At 44.9% G+C, this 15036-nt stretch overlaps 1 protein-coding gene across 5 annotated transcripts in view; it reads left to right on the forward strand.

The window, feature by feature from the left end:
- The first annotated feature begins 418 nt into the window (after positions 1 to 418).
- The window catches only part of CRTC3 (CREB regulated transcription coactivator 3), a 99964-nt gene continuing 85346 nt past the window's right edge, over positions 419 to 15036 (forward strand). For all 5 annotated transcript variants that reach the window (XM_026448699.2, XM_026448698.1, XM_026448697.1 and 2 more), the window contains exons 1-2: positions 419 to 744; positions 10570 to 10668. In XM_026448699.2, coding sequence (XP_026304484.1) covers positions 613 to 744; positions 10570 to 10668 — 231 coding nt within the window. In that variant the 5' untranslated portion in view covers positions 419 to 612. The remainder of the gene's footprint in view (positions 745 to 10569; positions 10669 to 15036) is intronic.

Below are 15036 nucleotides of genomic sequence, written 5' to 3' on the forward strand. Positions count from 1 at the left end.
GGCTGGAGGCCGGGGGCCTGGAGCCGCAGGGCTGGCGGGCAGATGTTAGGCCCCAGGCAAAATGGGCGCAACCCCTGCGGGGGCCCGAGGTGACCTGCTTGAGGTCCGGTCGCCCAGGTTCCACCTGGAGAAGAAAATCTTCGTAATTTGGCGGGGGAGGGGGGATGCGGGCACAGGCTGTGTTCTCCACGTCGCGTAGACGCAGAGGCCATCCCTGGGTCGGAGAGTCTCCGTGGAGTGGCACCCCAGCGTCCCCCATACGCCGGGGCCGCTTTGTCGTGCTGACCGGGGTCCCTCCGGGTGGCCGCCTGCGGCGGGTCCCGAGCCAGACCGGGAAGCGGGGAGCAGCCCTCAGCCCGCGAGCGCAGGGCCGGGGCGGGCGGGAGGCCGGGCGGGCCCCGCCGAGGGCGGGGCGGGGCCGAGCCCACGGGGGCGGACCTCTGCGCGCTCCCGGCCGCTCGCTGGCTCCGGGGCCGCGGCGGCTCCTCTGCCGGGTCGCGCCGGACGACGGGCTTCGGGCGGCGGCCCTGGCGGCCTGCGGACGGACGGGTGGGCGGAGGAGCAGGCCCCGCGGCCGCCGTCTCCCGCTTCTGCCCGCGCAGGGCCCGCGCCATGGCCGCCTCGCCGGGCTCGGGCAGCGCCAACCCGCGGAAGTTCAGTGAGAAGATCGCGCTGCACACGCAGCGACAGGCCGAGGAGACGCGGGCCTTCGAGCAGCTCATGACCGACCTGACCCTGTCGCGGGTGAGGGCCCAGGCCGGCGCGGGCAGGGGTGGCCACGGCCGCGGGCGGGACCTGCGCGGCGGGTGAGAGGTAGCGGGGCCGAGGCGATGGCGGGGCCGGGCGGGGGCCGCGCCCGGGAACCGGCGGCTGGGAGGGGGACCGGAGCGGCCGCGGCCTCGGCGCTTCCTTGCCTGGCGACACCCGTTAACCGTTCGCGATCCCCGGCGGAGGTGGGAGGGTTGTCGTGTACGGGGAGATGGGCAGGGGTGAAGCCCGTGGAGGTGGGCGGCCGTGCGAGGGCGGCCTGAGCGGGAGGAGGACGGAGAGCCCCGAGAGGAAATCGCAAACAGCTCGGAGGCCGGCCGGGTGGCGCGGCGCGGCTTCTGGTCGCTCCGAACATCCCCCACCATCGAGCCCTGCTGTTCTGCCGGCGTGGAAGGCCGCGGGCACCCCAGGGTCCCACGCGCTCGTGGAGGGAGCTCTGTGCACAAGTCCATCCAGGGCCCGGCCCTGGGGTGGCTCGGGGTATGGGTACCACGACGGGATTCCATGTCGAGTGTGAGTCTCTGCTCCTTTTACTCCTTGGAGGTGCTTTATTGGGTCCAGTTTACTTTGTTCGGCCCCGGATATTTAGTGAGAACTGACAAGCGTCGCTGGTGACTGAGGAGGGACCTGAAGGAATGAGTAAGGCGCGAGCCGGGACAAACACCTGGCGAGGTTAGGTAACCGCTGAGTGAGGCAGTGGAGGATGGAGAGCCAACCGGAGTGTCCGCTCAGGATTGCAGAGAAGGAGGGTCAGCAGGAGTGGGGCTGGCCTTGAGGATCCTGAATGCTGACCTTGGAGGACCATCAGGAGGATGGGGGAGGATCTGCAGATACTGGGGGACCGAGGTGGGGGAGACAGCTTGAAAGAGAGCTGAGCGCAGAGTTGCAAACCAGCTGAGTTGCAGACACATTATTTTTTGGCCAGCGCAGTGTTTGGGAAAAATTGAATCTGTTGCCAGAATTTTTAACTTGGAAGACTTCCACACAAAATCCAAATTTCCTTATTATTTATTTATTATTATTTATATATATTAAAAATTGGGAGACCTGTTAACACTAGTCCTGAATTCCTGCATGACAGCTACGGACAGGCTGGAGCTGGGTGATGATGAAAGGGAGCTCAGCTCCCTTTCAAATGGAGCAAGAACTCTAGTTTGCCACCGTCCACACCACTTTCTGTCACAGTCCCTCAAGGGGAAGCTAGGTGACAGTTGCCATTTATACTCATGATGGTGTTTTCTTTAAGTGAAGTTAAGGAAAAAGTGAAATATTTCCTGTACTTACATTTCTGTTCACATTGAGAAAAAATATATATATATAGAGAGAGAAGCTGAAGGTTTCAAGAAAATGTTTTCTTATACCCTGTCAGCTTAACTCATTTATTACCTGCCTGGCATCCACTGGCATTTACTTATGTGACCTTGGTTAGATTCAGAGATGAACTGGATACGCTCAGAGCACATTAAAAAGAATGGGTGGGCTGGGCGCGGTGGCTCAAGCCTGTAATACCAGCACTTCGGGAGGCCGAGACGGGCGGATCACGAGGTCAGGAGATCGAGACCATCCTGGCTAACACGGTGAAACCTCGTCTCTCCTAAAAGACTATAAAAAACTAGCCGGGCGAGGTGGCGGGCGCTTGTAGTCCCAGCTACTCGGGAGGCCGAGGCAGGAGAATGGCGTAAACCCGGGAGGCGGAGCTTGCAGTGAGCTGAGATCCGGCCACTGCACTCCAGCCTGGGCGACAGAGCGAGACTCCGTCTCGAAAAAAAAAAAAAGAATGGGTGGGTGAGGATTAGTGTTGGGGCCTGTGTTGTTTAGATACATACTGTACATTGTTTATGTACAAATACATGCACTGTATGTGTCTATATACCTATGATGAATCCAATCTTTCACCCAATTCATGAATCTCCTTTAAAATATCCCTGAGAGGTGAAGTCATGAGTAATGTACAGACTCTCTTTTAAAGGCAAAAATTTTTCACAGATCCTCACTGTTTACATTACTTTCAAATAAAAAAAGTGTTTACTTACTTTCAAGAGACCTTGCTATAGCTCGGGGTCTCTTGAATTTAGCAAGCCTAATCAACTGTGGCCCATATGATAATTCAGTCACCACTTTATTCTAATTACTACAAAATTAGGGTGTCATTTTGCCCTTCACCTGGTACAGGGAATCATTTTACATATTAATTCTGCCTGCGTTTTCTTCTTGGCCAGTTACAAGTAAAGTAACACTGCTTGACTCCACTGTGCTCTTAAACACATCTGTAGATTATAACACTGAATTTGGCTACTAATGTTTGCTTATTTAAAAATCTTAAGGGTTATTTTCATAAAGAATCACACAATTAGAACACTTCTCATGGAGAACTCTTAGATTCCCAGCATGTCTATGAAGGATGTGTCTCTAAGCATCCAAAGATCCCAGTTGGAGGAGTATCCACCTAGTTCATAATTGGTAACTGGATGGCAGATATACTGACTTTCTAGCCCATTACTAGCCCATGATAGACATACTAATTGATAGGGCAGACATTACTGATCCATCTAGATGCTCTTTCCCCTCTGAGCCTGTGTTGGGATTCAAGTCCTTCTCTACATAATCAAAGCAATCCTTCAGAGTTGGCATTAAATCCTATTCACCTAGTGGGTAGGATAGACTAGATTGTGGAGGATTTTCTCTAGCTTTAGAAGTCCAGCATTATCAGGAAGCAGTGGGAAAATTTTGAGAAGGGAGTACTAGGAGGAGGAGTTGACTGGTGGTACCTGGAATGGTAAAGAGAGGGAAGAAAGTGGGGTCGGGCATGGTGGTTCACACCTGTAATCCCAGCACTTTGGGAGGCTGAGGTGGGCGGATCACAAGGTCAAGAGATTGAGACCATCCTGGCCAACATGGCGAAACGCCATCTCTACTAAAAGTACAAAAATTAGCCTGGCATGGTGGCATGCGCCTGTAGTTCCAGCTACTTGGGAGGCTGAGGCAGGAGAATTGCTCGAACCCAGGAGGGAGAGGTTGCAGTGAGCCGGGATCATGCCACTGTACTCCAGCCTGGGCGACAGAGTGAGACTTCATCTCAAAAAAAAAAAAAAAAAAAAAAAGAGAGAGAGAGGGGAGGGAAGAAAGTGGTTGCAGGTATGCCAGGGAAGAGGCTCTTCTGTTGTACATTTATTAATGTATTCATTTGTCAGTATTTGAGTGCCTACTTTGTTGTTAATGGGGTGTGTGTTTGTGAGAGAGAAGGGTGAAAACATGGGGCTGTCCTTTAAAGATACTAATTTGTCCCACAAATTTACTTACTGAGTGAGTCCTTAGTGTGTGCCAGGGGTTAGGATGGACACTGGGTATATAGTAATGAGCAAGCAAAACACAGTGTCCTAATGGATTTTAGGATTTAATGAGGCAGACATTCATTTAGTAAGTGAGGACACATTTTGGTGAATATATCACCAAAACAGAAGTAGCTGGAGCTCTGGACATGTATGGTAGGGAGTTCTCACCTCTTCCAGTGGCCTAAAGGCTCAGTGGGAGTAGGGAAGGCATTTGAGGGTTTGTGTGTTGAGGGAGGGAATATGTTGCAGGTACGGAGAACGGAGATTCAGTAAAAGGGGATGAGGAGGATGATGTGAGATGAGGCTGGAGGCATTCACAGGGATCAGGTTGTAGAGACAGGATTTGGAACTTGATCTTAAGGACAATGGAAAGTCACTGAAGGGGTTGAACCATGGGAGATTTGCATTTTTAAAAGATTCCTCTAGCTCCAGCATGGTGGGTAGAAGAGAGGAGGAGGAGGATTTTAGCAGGAGATGTGATAGTGGCATTTATTAAGATGGTGGCAGTCGGGAGGCAGAGCGGTGAGCAGATTGATACTTAGGAGGTGGAAAGGACTGGATTCCGTGAATGGGTGAGGAAGATGAGAAAGAGGGAGGGCTCGAACCATTTCAGGGTGTTCTTCATTAAGCAGACACCGGCAGGAGCAAGTTTGTGCGGAAATGCTGAGTTTGAGGTGCCTGTGAGGCACATAAGTAGAGATAGTCCAGCAGGCAGCTGTTTAGATGGTTTTGCAGCTTGAGAAGAAAGGCTGGGCTACTGAGAAAAATGGAGGAATTGTTGGTATGTAGCCACAGAAGTAGATTTGGCTGCCTAGGAAGAATTGATGGAACAGATATTGTAAACTGGTGGCTTAAATTCTGTATTTGGCCTTCTAACATGTTTTTGGTTTTGACCCAAAATGTGGTTAGTTGGTTGGTTGGTTGGTTGGTTTTAATTAGGGCTAACAATGAATATTGGGATTTTATAGTAAAATCTGGACTTTGGTTTTTTTTGAAAAATGAGATAATCTAACAATACTCACCTGAGATTTCTGGATGGCACCAGTTGCCTGGAGCTGAATGTTGGCTGCCCCATTAGAAAGGCCATGGATGTGGTCTTCAGTTTGCCACAGTCTGCACCACTCTCTAAGGTATTCTTTGTAGTGATCCCAGACTGCTTCACTTAGATTCCCTGCTTGGCAGCTATAGGCATTTGAGTTTGTGACGCTTGTCAGAAAGTGAACTGTGAGGCTGGGCGCGGTGGCTCACGCCTGTAATCCCAGCACTTTGGGAGGCCGAGGCGGGTGGATCACCTGAGGTATTGGGAGTTTGAGACCAGACTGACCAACATGGAGGAACCTAAACTAAAAATACAAAAAATTAGCCGGGCGTGGTGGCGGGTGCGTGTAATCCCAGCTACTCAGGAGGCTGAGGCAGGAGAATCGCTTGAGCCTTTGAGGCAGAGGTTGCAGTGAGCTGAAATCGTGCCATGGCACTCCAGCCTGGGCAACAAGAGTGAAACTCCATCTCAAAAAATAAAAAAGAAAAGAAAAAAAAAGAAAGTGAACCATGAAGAGGGCCTAGGAGAAGCCCAAGGAACTAAGGAACTATATACCATTTGAAAGGGAGGTGGAGGAGCTGGCAAAGAAGGCTTGAAGAGCAACCAGAGGGGCAGGAGAAAGCCAGGAGTACTCTTGTGAAGAGGAGGGAATGCCGACCAGCTGAGCCTAGTGCTGCTGACTTGGTCTGACACAAAAGATGTGTCCTTTGGTTTAGTCATGTGGAGGTCATCGGACGAGGTCATCAGTAACCTTGGTGAGAGTTGCTGCATTCTCAGGGTGCTGGGTGAAAGGCTAACTGTGAGATGTTGAGGATGGGGGTGAGGAATGGAGATAGGGTTGGAAACTTATTCCAGAAGTTTGGCTGTGAAGAGCAACTTGTGTTGAGGAACCACAGGACTAACTCAGCATATCAACCTGGAGTGTTGATTTGACTTGTATATTTGTGAAGACTCATTATTTTCATGTGAAAATAAACCAATGATAAGACAATAGATATGTCATAGATTAGCGAGGTCTCAGAATGGAGGAGAGAGAGAAGATGGAAATATTAGATTTTGGCTAAATATTGAGGACTTTCCTTCTGCTAGGCACTGTAATCCCTTTCACATGTTGTTATCTCACATAGTCCTCAAAATGAGCCTATGGTGTGTCTATCTGGAATTTTCCTCATTTTGTGGATGAGTAAACTGAGGCTTAGAGAGGTATGGTTGCTGAGCTGGTAAGTGGTAGAGCCGGGGTTTGAATCTGGCTATCACAGTGAATGTCTATATACTCAACTACTTTAATTTCCCCCATAAGGATCTTCAACTGCTTTTACTCCCTGCTATAAGGTATCAGCATCATTTATTGAAAAGACTTTTCTTTGCCCATTGAATTACTGTGGCTGTGGCAATTTTGTTGCAATCAGTTGGCCATATAAGTGTTGGTTTATTTTTAGACTCTCTTCTGTTCCAGCAATTTGTATATCTCTCTTTTTGACAATAGCACACTGTATATTATAGCTTTATAGTAAGGCTTAAAACCTAGTAATTTAAGTCCTCTAACTTACCTCTTTTTGAAAATTGCTCTGGCTAGGTGCCGTGGCTCACGCCTGTAATCCCAGCATTTTGGGAGGCTGAGGCGGGCAGATCGCTTGAGCCCAGGAGTTCTAGACCAGCCTCGGTAACATGGTGAAATCCATCTCTAAAAAAAAAAAAAAAAAAAAATACAAAAATTAGTTGGGCGTGGTGGTGCGCGCCTGTGTTTGGGAGGTGGAGGCTGCAGTGAGCTGTAATTGTGACACTGCACTCCAGCCTGGGCAACAGAGACCCTATCTCAAAAAAAAAAAAAAATTGCTCTGACTGTTCTAGGTCATTTGCTCATCCATAAATTTTAGAATTATCTTGTCAATCTCTCTAAAAGGACCTGCTGGGATTTTGGATTGTAATCGTGTTGGCTATTGTGAGACTTTTCTCAAAAAGCAATTAATGAGGCCTGGATCTCATTTCCTGTAGGCATTAAAGAAAATTCCACTAAGATGTGTGACTGTAGGCCAAAGGTCGCTAACTCAGTCAGTGAGGCAGGTAAGGAAAATGAATGGAGGGGCCAGGAATGAGATGATCATGGCAGCTGATCCTGGGCCATCGTGGAGGAATAACAGGGTACAGTGAGGACTTGGCAAATGCTGTCTAAGGAGGTGGCCTCTTCTCAGCTTCATTCAGCAATGCCTTGCAAGAACATGGGTTCATGTTGTCTGACCTTTCAATCACGAGAAGTTGGAAATCCAGATTTTTAAGCAGTGTCCTGATTTTTTCAATTGAAATTTAATACACTGAATGGGTCAACATCTGGTGGGTAAACAGAACACTCTCTAGGCGAAATGTGGCCCATGGACTGCCAGTCTGTGACCTCGGCCTTAGGCTAATCATTCTTTGGTTCACATGTTCATCATCTGTAAACATGAAGGTGTTGAAGACAGTCTCAAAGTTCTTTTTCTAGCTCAATGAGTCTAAATTTCAAAAAAGGAAAATGTCAAAATAACTCAGAGTTTGAAGAGGTAACTGAGATCAGCAATAATGATAATGATAATATCTTAAGAAGTTGTCCAGAGCTTTACATTTGACATACTACTGTTGTGTCTGTGTCATTTAATCCTCAGTTTATCTTGTGCAGGAGGCATCAGAGTTGTTTGCCCAACCACAGGGGAATTCCAGGTTACAATGTCACATCATCCGATAACAGGTCCAGTGCTTTTTGTTTTTTTACAGAGTCTCGCTCTGTCGCCCAGGCTGGAGTGCAGTGGCAAGATCTCGGCTCACTGCAAGCTCCGCCTTCCCAGTTCACGCCATTCTCCTGCCTCAGCCTCCCAAGTAGTTGGGACTACAGGCGCCCACCACCACGCCCGGCTAATTTTTTTGTACTTTCAGTAGAGGCAGGGTTTCACGGTGTTAGCCAGGACGGTCTCGATCTCGATCTCCTGACCTCGTGATCCGCCCGCCTCGGCCTCCCAAAGTGCTAGGATTACAGGTGTGAGCCACTGTGCCTGGTCTTTTTTTTTTTTTTTTTTTGAGACAGAGTCTCACTGTGTCACCCAGGCTGTAGTACAGTGGCGTGATCTTGGCTCACTGCAACCTCTGCTTCCTGGGTTCAAGCAATTCTCTTGCCTCATCCTCCCAAGTAGCTAGGATTGCAGGCATGCACCATCACACCCAGCTAATTTTTAGTAGAGATGGGGTTTCACCGTGTTGGCCAGGCTGGCAGTGCTCTTTTTTAACAGTCTTTGAAGGCTCTGGAAATAGGTGCTTTGGGAGGGAGAGCAGTTATGGGGGACTGTGAGATGGCCTTCAGCTCAGTTGAAGACAGGTCCCTGTCTGGATTTATAACTTGGGTTGGTTGAAGTGTCAAGGCTTTTGGGTAAGAGTTGAAGCCTTTGTGAGAACTCTCTGAAGGCAGGAACTTTTGCATACATTCATCTTAGTAAGCCAGTGCCTGGCATACTACCTGACACACAGTTAAGTTTTTGTATCAGTAAATCAATGGATAAATTGATCCTTCAAAAAAGAAGTCAAAGGCTTTAAATCAAGGTGGCTGATAATTTTGTCCAGAGAATTTCAACAATAGTCAGATGCTTTTGGTAAGTACTTTTAGAATGTTAAGATTGAAAGCTGAGAGACTTTATTCCTATAACTCCACTCCTAGATGGAAAAAACTCACCATGTCGTCCTCCTCCTGTTTGGCCCTGAGATTTGGGTTTTGATTAATAGGTTATAACTGTCTCCCTGTTTAGTACGTTTGAGAAATCAAATATAGCAGGTATAAGGGAAGTTAAAGCCACTAAAGGATTTCATATGCCTTTAAAATTTCCAAATGAGTATAAGTCTTTATCTTTTAAGGATATCTTTTACATACTGAAATATGGAGTGATACGATGTCTGAGATTTCTTTCAGTGAGGCACTGTGGGTAGTGGAGAGGGTAAAGATAAAAGATGATTGGATATAAGTTGGTAATTTTTAAGCTAAAAGATGGATAGATGGGGTTTTATTATACCTGTCTTTATTTCACGTATGCTATTTGAAATCTTTCATAATAAATGTAAAAAGGAAACAATCGCAGAGCTTTATAGGTTCAACAATACTTTTGGTCAACCAAACTTCACCTTTTTTTTTTTTGAGTTCGTAATTAGTATCATCGAGGGAAATATGGGACAAAGGAAAGAACATGGTGAAAATGGGCATATGGGCTTTGAGGCTGACAGCCGTGGCTCAGCCTCCTGCTAGCCACGTGGCAAGTCACTGAACTGAGTCTTGGTCTCCAGGTCTGTAACAGCAGGAGAGTACAGTCTCATTTGCATGGTTGTGGGGAGGATTAGGGATGAAGTGGGCCAAGTGTCCGAGAACAGCACCTGGCCCATCCTAGGGGCTTAGATCTGGTAGTGTTTTATTATTGTTAGAGACAGAGAGTAATGAAGGGTAAAAATCTGCCCCAGGGCTCTCGTCTATAACCCTTTTCTTCTGTATATGAATTATAGTGCCAACGGTTATGTAACCATGGAGCTAATTTATTATTTTAGAAACAGAACTCTTAAAGACCAGATCAGACCACTTTGAGATTTACAAGAACTGTAACCAGTTTATTGCTTTTTGAAAAATGAAGTAAGGAAGAACTTCCAGAAGAAAGGCATATTAAAATGGTGGGATGCCATTTTATAGCCATTGAACTGACCTCCTTCCTTACCCCAATTAATGATAATATCCAGTGTCAATGAGTTTTTTTTGGTTTTTTTTGTTTTTTGTTTTTTTTTTTTGGTGAAACTTTTCTCATATGTATATTAGTAAACTGTTTGGGAAAGCATTTTGGCAGTATATGTTGAGAGCCACCAAAAGGCCCATATCCAGAGATTTAGTAATCACCCTTTGGAAGGTGTTCTAAGGAAATAATTAAGAAGAACTGTTATATACCCATGAAAAATTATTCTGTAATAGCATAGAAAAGGCTTGTGATGAGCATGCTAGGTTGTATCTATCTTATGATCACAGCTATGCAGTTCTTACCAGAAATGTAAATGGAGGCTGGAAAAGAGCATGAAGAAGGGAAAACAGTTAATGTGTTAGGGTTGTGGTTAGTAGCTTAGTTTTTCTTTCAGAAATTCTTTTATTGTTGTTAAAGATTATGCCAGTGTGTCCAAGCATACACACTCAAAGACCTTGCAAGAGGACGTTACTATCATGGTATATGGGACCTTTGGAACATGGGTAAGGTCTTTCTGAAAACAGAGTAATCAAAACCCAGAAAGCCCCGGAAACCTTGAGGGTGTGATCACTTAAGTAGAGAAGAAATTGAAACCAAGACTTTCATTCTTGTACTGTTCCTCTACAAAATACTATACTTTGATGCTTCCTTAGATCTTTGCTGTTACCTCTCAACGTTCTTGAAATCACTTTGTTTCCAGGTTCAATTTCAGAAGCTTCAGCAACTGCGCCTTACACAGTACCATGGAGGATCCTTACCAAATGTGAGCCAGCTGCGGAGCAGTGCGTCAGAGTTTCAGGTACTTCCAGATATGTACTTTCTTGAAGCTGAATGGAGTGTAAAAAATAGACAAAGATGAGATCTTGAAGGATAAGCTGGGCCTAGGTACAGTTCAGTCTTTTTGGAAAGTCCATTAATACTCTCTCTCATAGTTTCTACAGCATTCATTAGTGTTATTTCACAAATGGCTGAAGGCGGCACTGGCCAGTAGAATTATTACACAAGCATATGTAATTTAAAATGTTCTAGAAGCTACATTAAAGAAGAAACATGTGGGATTAATTTTAATATCTATATTTTTCAAAATGTAGCTTTCTCATATATAATTTTAATATTACTTAAATAAATGTTTGGCTGGGCATGGTGGCTCACACCTGTAATCCTAGCACTTTGGAGGCCAAGGCCGGTGGATCACCTGAGGTCAGGAGTTCAAGACCAGCCTGGTCACCATGGTGAAACCCCATCTCTACTAAAAATACAAAAATTAGCTAGGTGTGGTGGCGCACAGCTGCAGTCCCAGCTACTTGGGAAGCTGAGGCATGAGAATCGCTTGAACCCAGGAGGCGGAGGGTGCAGTGAACAGAGATCACACTACTGTACTCCAGCCTGGGCGACAGAGCGAGACTCTGTCTCAAAGAAAAAATAAAAAATAAAAAAAAAATTTAATCCGGTATACCCAAAATATGATCATTTTAACATGCAATCAGCATAAAAAAATTGAGAAATCTCACATACCTTTGTGTGTACTAAGTCAAAATCTGTTGCATATTTTATACTTAAAGCATACTTTAATTTGTACCGGCTGCATTTCGCTAGTTTCATGTGGCTAGTTGCTACCACATGGGTCAGTGCAGGTGTAAGGCACAGATAAGTAGTCTGTATTGAGTTTAGATTACTGCAGTGTCCTAGTGTGCTTTCATCATTCATATAAGTGGAAAGCCTTGTTCAAAACAATGTGGAATTGGTGTTTCAGACAATGGTATATGGCACTGTTGTTAAGACATGAATTAGACCTGCTTAGATATCCTAGTCTCTGAAACATTAGGAGCCTGTCATTCTAATTATGCAATTTAAGATTTGGTGTTAAAGTTGAGATATAAACTTGAAGATGAAGCATTACTTGATTATTTGGATGCCTGACCATTTTAAAAGCACTGTCTTATTTCTTTGTGATAGAAACTGGGTTCACTTTTTTGATGATGTCAAATGAAGCCAAATGTATTATTTAAGTTGGGGACTTCAATTTGAAAGTGCTAATAGGAACTCCAAGTATAGTTGTGATTAGAAAAGTATAACATGAACATATTTGTACCTTGTTACACTGGAATCTTGTCTTCAGTATGATGACAATGGACTCTTTACCATATTACTGCCTGTATTAGAGATCTACCTTCATATATCAAACTACCTTATATATTAACCCACTGTGTTACTTAGTATCCAAGTAACATAGGTCTCTGCCTTATGCTGGATTTCATACTTCAGGAAATACAACATTGTGCAAGTTTGCTGTGTCTGAGATCCCAATTTTGTGCTACTTTATTGTCAACTTTAGAGGAATATAAAATTTACTATGATGTACCCCTTCCGTTGCATTGGGGAATGGGATAAAATGATAATCCTTGGCCTTCCCAGGATTCTTTTCTTTTTTTTTGTGAGATGGAGTCTCACTCTGTTGCCCAGGCAGGAGGAGTGCAGTGGCGTGATCTCAGCTCACTGTAACCTCCATTACCGGGGTTCAAGCAATTCTTCTGCCTCAGTCTCCTGAGTAGCTAGGATTACAGGTATGCACCACCATGCCTAGCTAATTTTTATATTTTTAGTAGAGATGAGGTTTCACCATGTTGATCAATTTGGTCTTGAACTCCTGACCTCAAGTAATCCACCCACCTTGGCCTTCCAAAGTGCTGGGATTACAGGCATGAGCCGCTGTGCCCAGCCCCCGGGATTCTTTTCATACTGTTTTTGTTTTGTTTGTTTGTTTTTTCTTTGCAACAATCACAAACTTACATAATACTTGGAAGTATAGTCCACTTAACTTTTTTCTTTTTTTTTTTTTTTGAGTCTTGTTCTTTCACCTAGGCTAGAATGCCATAGCACGATGTCAGCTCACTGCAACCTCTAGCCCCTGAGTTCAAGCGATTCTCCTGCCTCAGCCTCCCAAGTAGCTGGGATCATAGGCGCACATCACCACGCCTGGCTAATTTCTGTATTTTTAGTAGAGACAATGTCTCACCATGTTGGCCAGGCTGGTCTCGAACTCCTGACCTCAGGTGATCCGCCCACCTCATCCTCCCAAAGTGCTGGGATTACAGGCATGAACTACTGTGCCCTGCTGACATAACTTTTTTTTCACTTGGGAATAAGTTGCTCACCTGATGCCCCATCACCCCCTAATATTTCACTGTGTTTTTCCTACAAGGAAAGACATTGTTCTATATAACCAAAATACAGCCATCAAGATAAGAAAATTAACAGTGATCTGTTATTACAATCTGATCTTTAGACCTCATTCACCAAATGTCCCACTGCTGTCATCTATAGCAAAGGGATTCAGTTCAGAATCACATGCCCGTTATTGTCTGCAGTCTCCTTCAGTCTGGAACAGCTTTTCAGCCCTTTATTTTTGACATTAATTCAAGTACTCTTAACTTTTGTGATCCCGTCACATTTGAAGATTACAGGCCAATTTTTTTGTAGATATAACCCCTCAGTTGGGGTCTGCCTAACGTATCTTTGTGATTTGATTCAGACTATGCATCTTTGGCAGGAATAACACAGAAGTGATGCTGTTATGGTATCACATTAGGCACATGGTTTTGATGTGTCCTATTAATGATGATGTTCTCTTTTATTAATTAAGGTGGTGTCCACCAGGCATGGTGACTCACGCCTGTAATCCCAGCATTTTGGGAGACTGAAGCAGGCAGATCGCTTGAGCCCAGAAGTTTGAGACCAGCCTGGGCAACATGGCAAGACCCTGTCCCTACCAAAAAAAAAAAAAAAAAAGGCCAGATGTGGTAGTGCACGCCTCTGGTCCCAGCTACTTGGTAAGCTGAAGTGGGAGGATTGATTGCTTGAGCCTGCAGAGCAGAGATTTCAGTGAGCTCAGATGGTGCCATAGCACTCCAGCTTGGGTGACAGAGTCAGACCCTGTCTCAAAAAAAAAAAAGGTGGCGTGTCTGTCAGACTTCCCCATTCTAAAGTTACTCTTTTCCCCTTTGTAAAGAATAAATATTTTGTGAGGAGATACTTTATCCTGATCTTCATTAAACTTTGAATCTATACATGAATTTTTTATCTCTCGGTATATGGTTTTATGATTTTCTGTGTTATTCAATCTATTATAATCTATTATTTTTATTTATTCATTTTTTGAAGCAATGAAAGCACAGATTTATTGAACGAAAGTACACTATACATAGTTGGAGTGGGCTTGAGGAAGCTAATCTGTTATTTTTATTTTGATCTTCACATTCTGCCCAATTAGGCTGGTGGGAGCCCTCTTCCAAACTGAGAAAAATTCTTGAAAAACTGAGGAGAGTCCCAGAGCACAGATTTTTTTTTAAGTAAATTTTTTGAGGTATAATTTACATACAATATAATTTATACCTTTTTTAGGTATACATTTCTATGCCATATTACCACCACAATGAAGATGTGGAATAGTTCCATTACCCCAAAAGTTTCCCTTGTGTCTCTTTGTAAGTATTCTCCATCCCCCACCTTCAGCCTCTGGAAACTACCATCTGTAGTTTTGACTCTTCCAGTGTCCTATTAGTGGAATCAAATGTCCATAGTCTTTTGAGTTTTTCTCTCACTTAGCATATTGCATTTGAGATTCATCTGAGTTGTTGTGTGTGTGTTAGTTTCCTAGGGCTGCTGTAACAAAGTACCATGAACTTGGTGCCTTAAAACAACAGAAATTTATTTTCTTGTGTTCTGAGTCCAGAAGTTGGAAATCATGGTGTCAGCAGCACCATGAACGCTCTGGGGAAGAATCCCTCCTTGTCTCTTCCTAGCTTCCGTGAACTGCGGCAGTTCTTAGCTTGTAGCTGCATCACTTGCTCGTACTCTCTGCCTCTGTCATCACACGACTTCCTTTATTGTTTGTCTGTGTCTCTGTGTCTAAATCTTCCTCTCCTTTCTCTTATAAAGAACTAGTCATTGGATTTAGGGCCTACCCTAATCCAATGTGATCTCACCTTTGCTTGATTACATTCGCAAAGATTCTGTTTGCAAATAAAATCATATTCACAGGTTCTGGGGGATAGGACTTGAACATATCTTTTTTGGTGGCCGTGATTTAACCCACTACATTGCATTGATCAGTAGTTCATTTCTTTTTATTGCTGAGTAGAATTCCCTTCTATGGATGTAGATAATT

The sequence above is a fragment of the Piliocolobus tephrosceles genome, chromosome 6, assembly GCF_002776525.5.
Source record: "Piliocolobus tephrosceles isolate RC106 chromosome 6, ASM277652v3, whole genome shotgun sequence".
Classification (NCBI taxonomy): Eukaryota; Metazoa; Chordata; class Mammalia; order Primates; family Cercopithecidae; genus Piliocolobus; species Piliocolobus tephrosceles.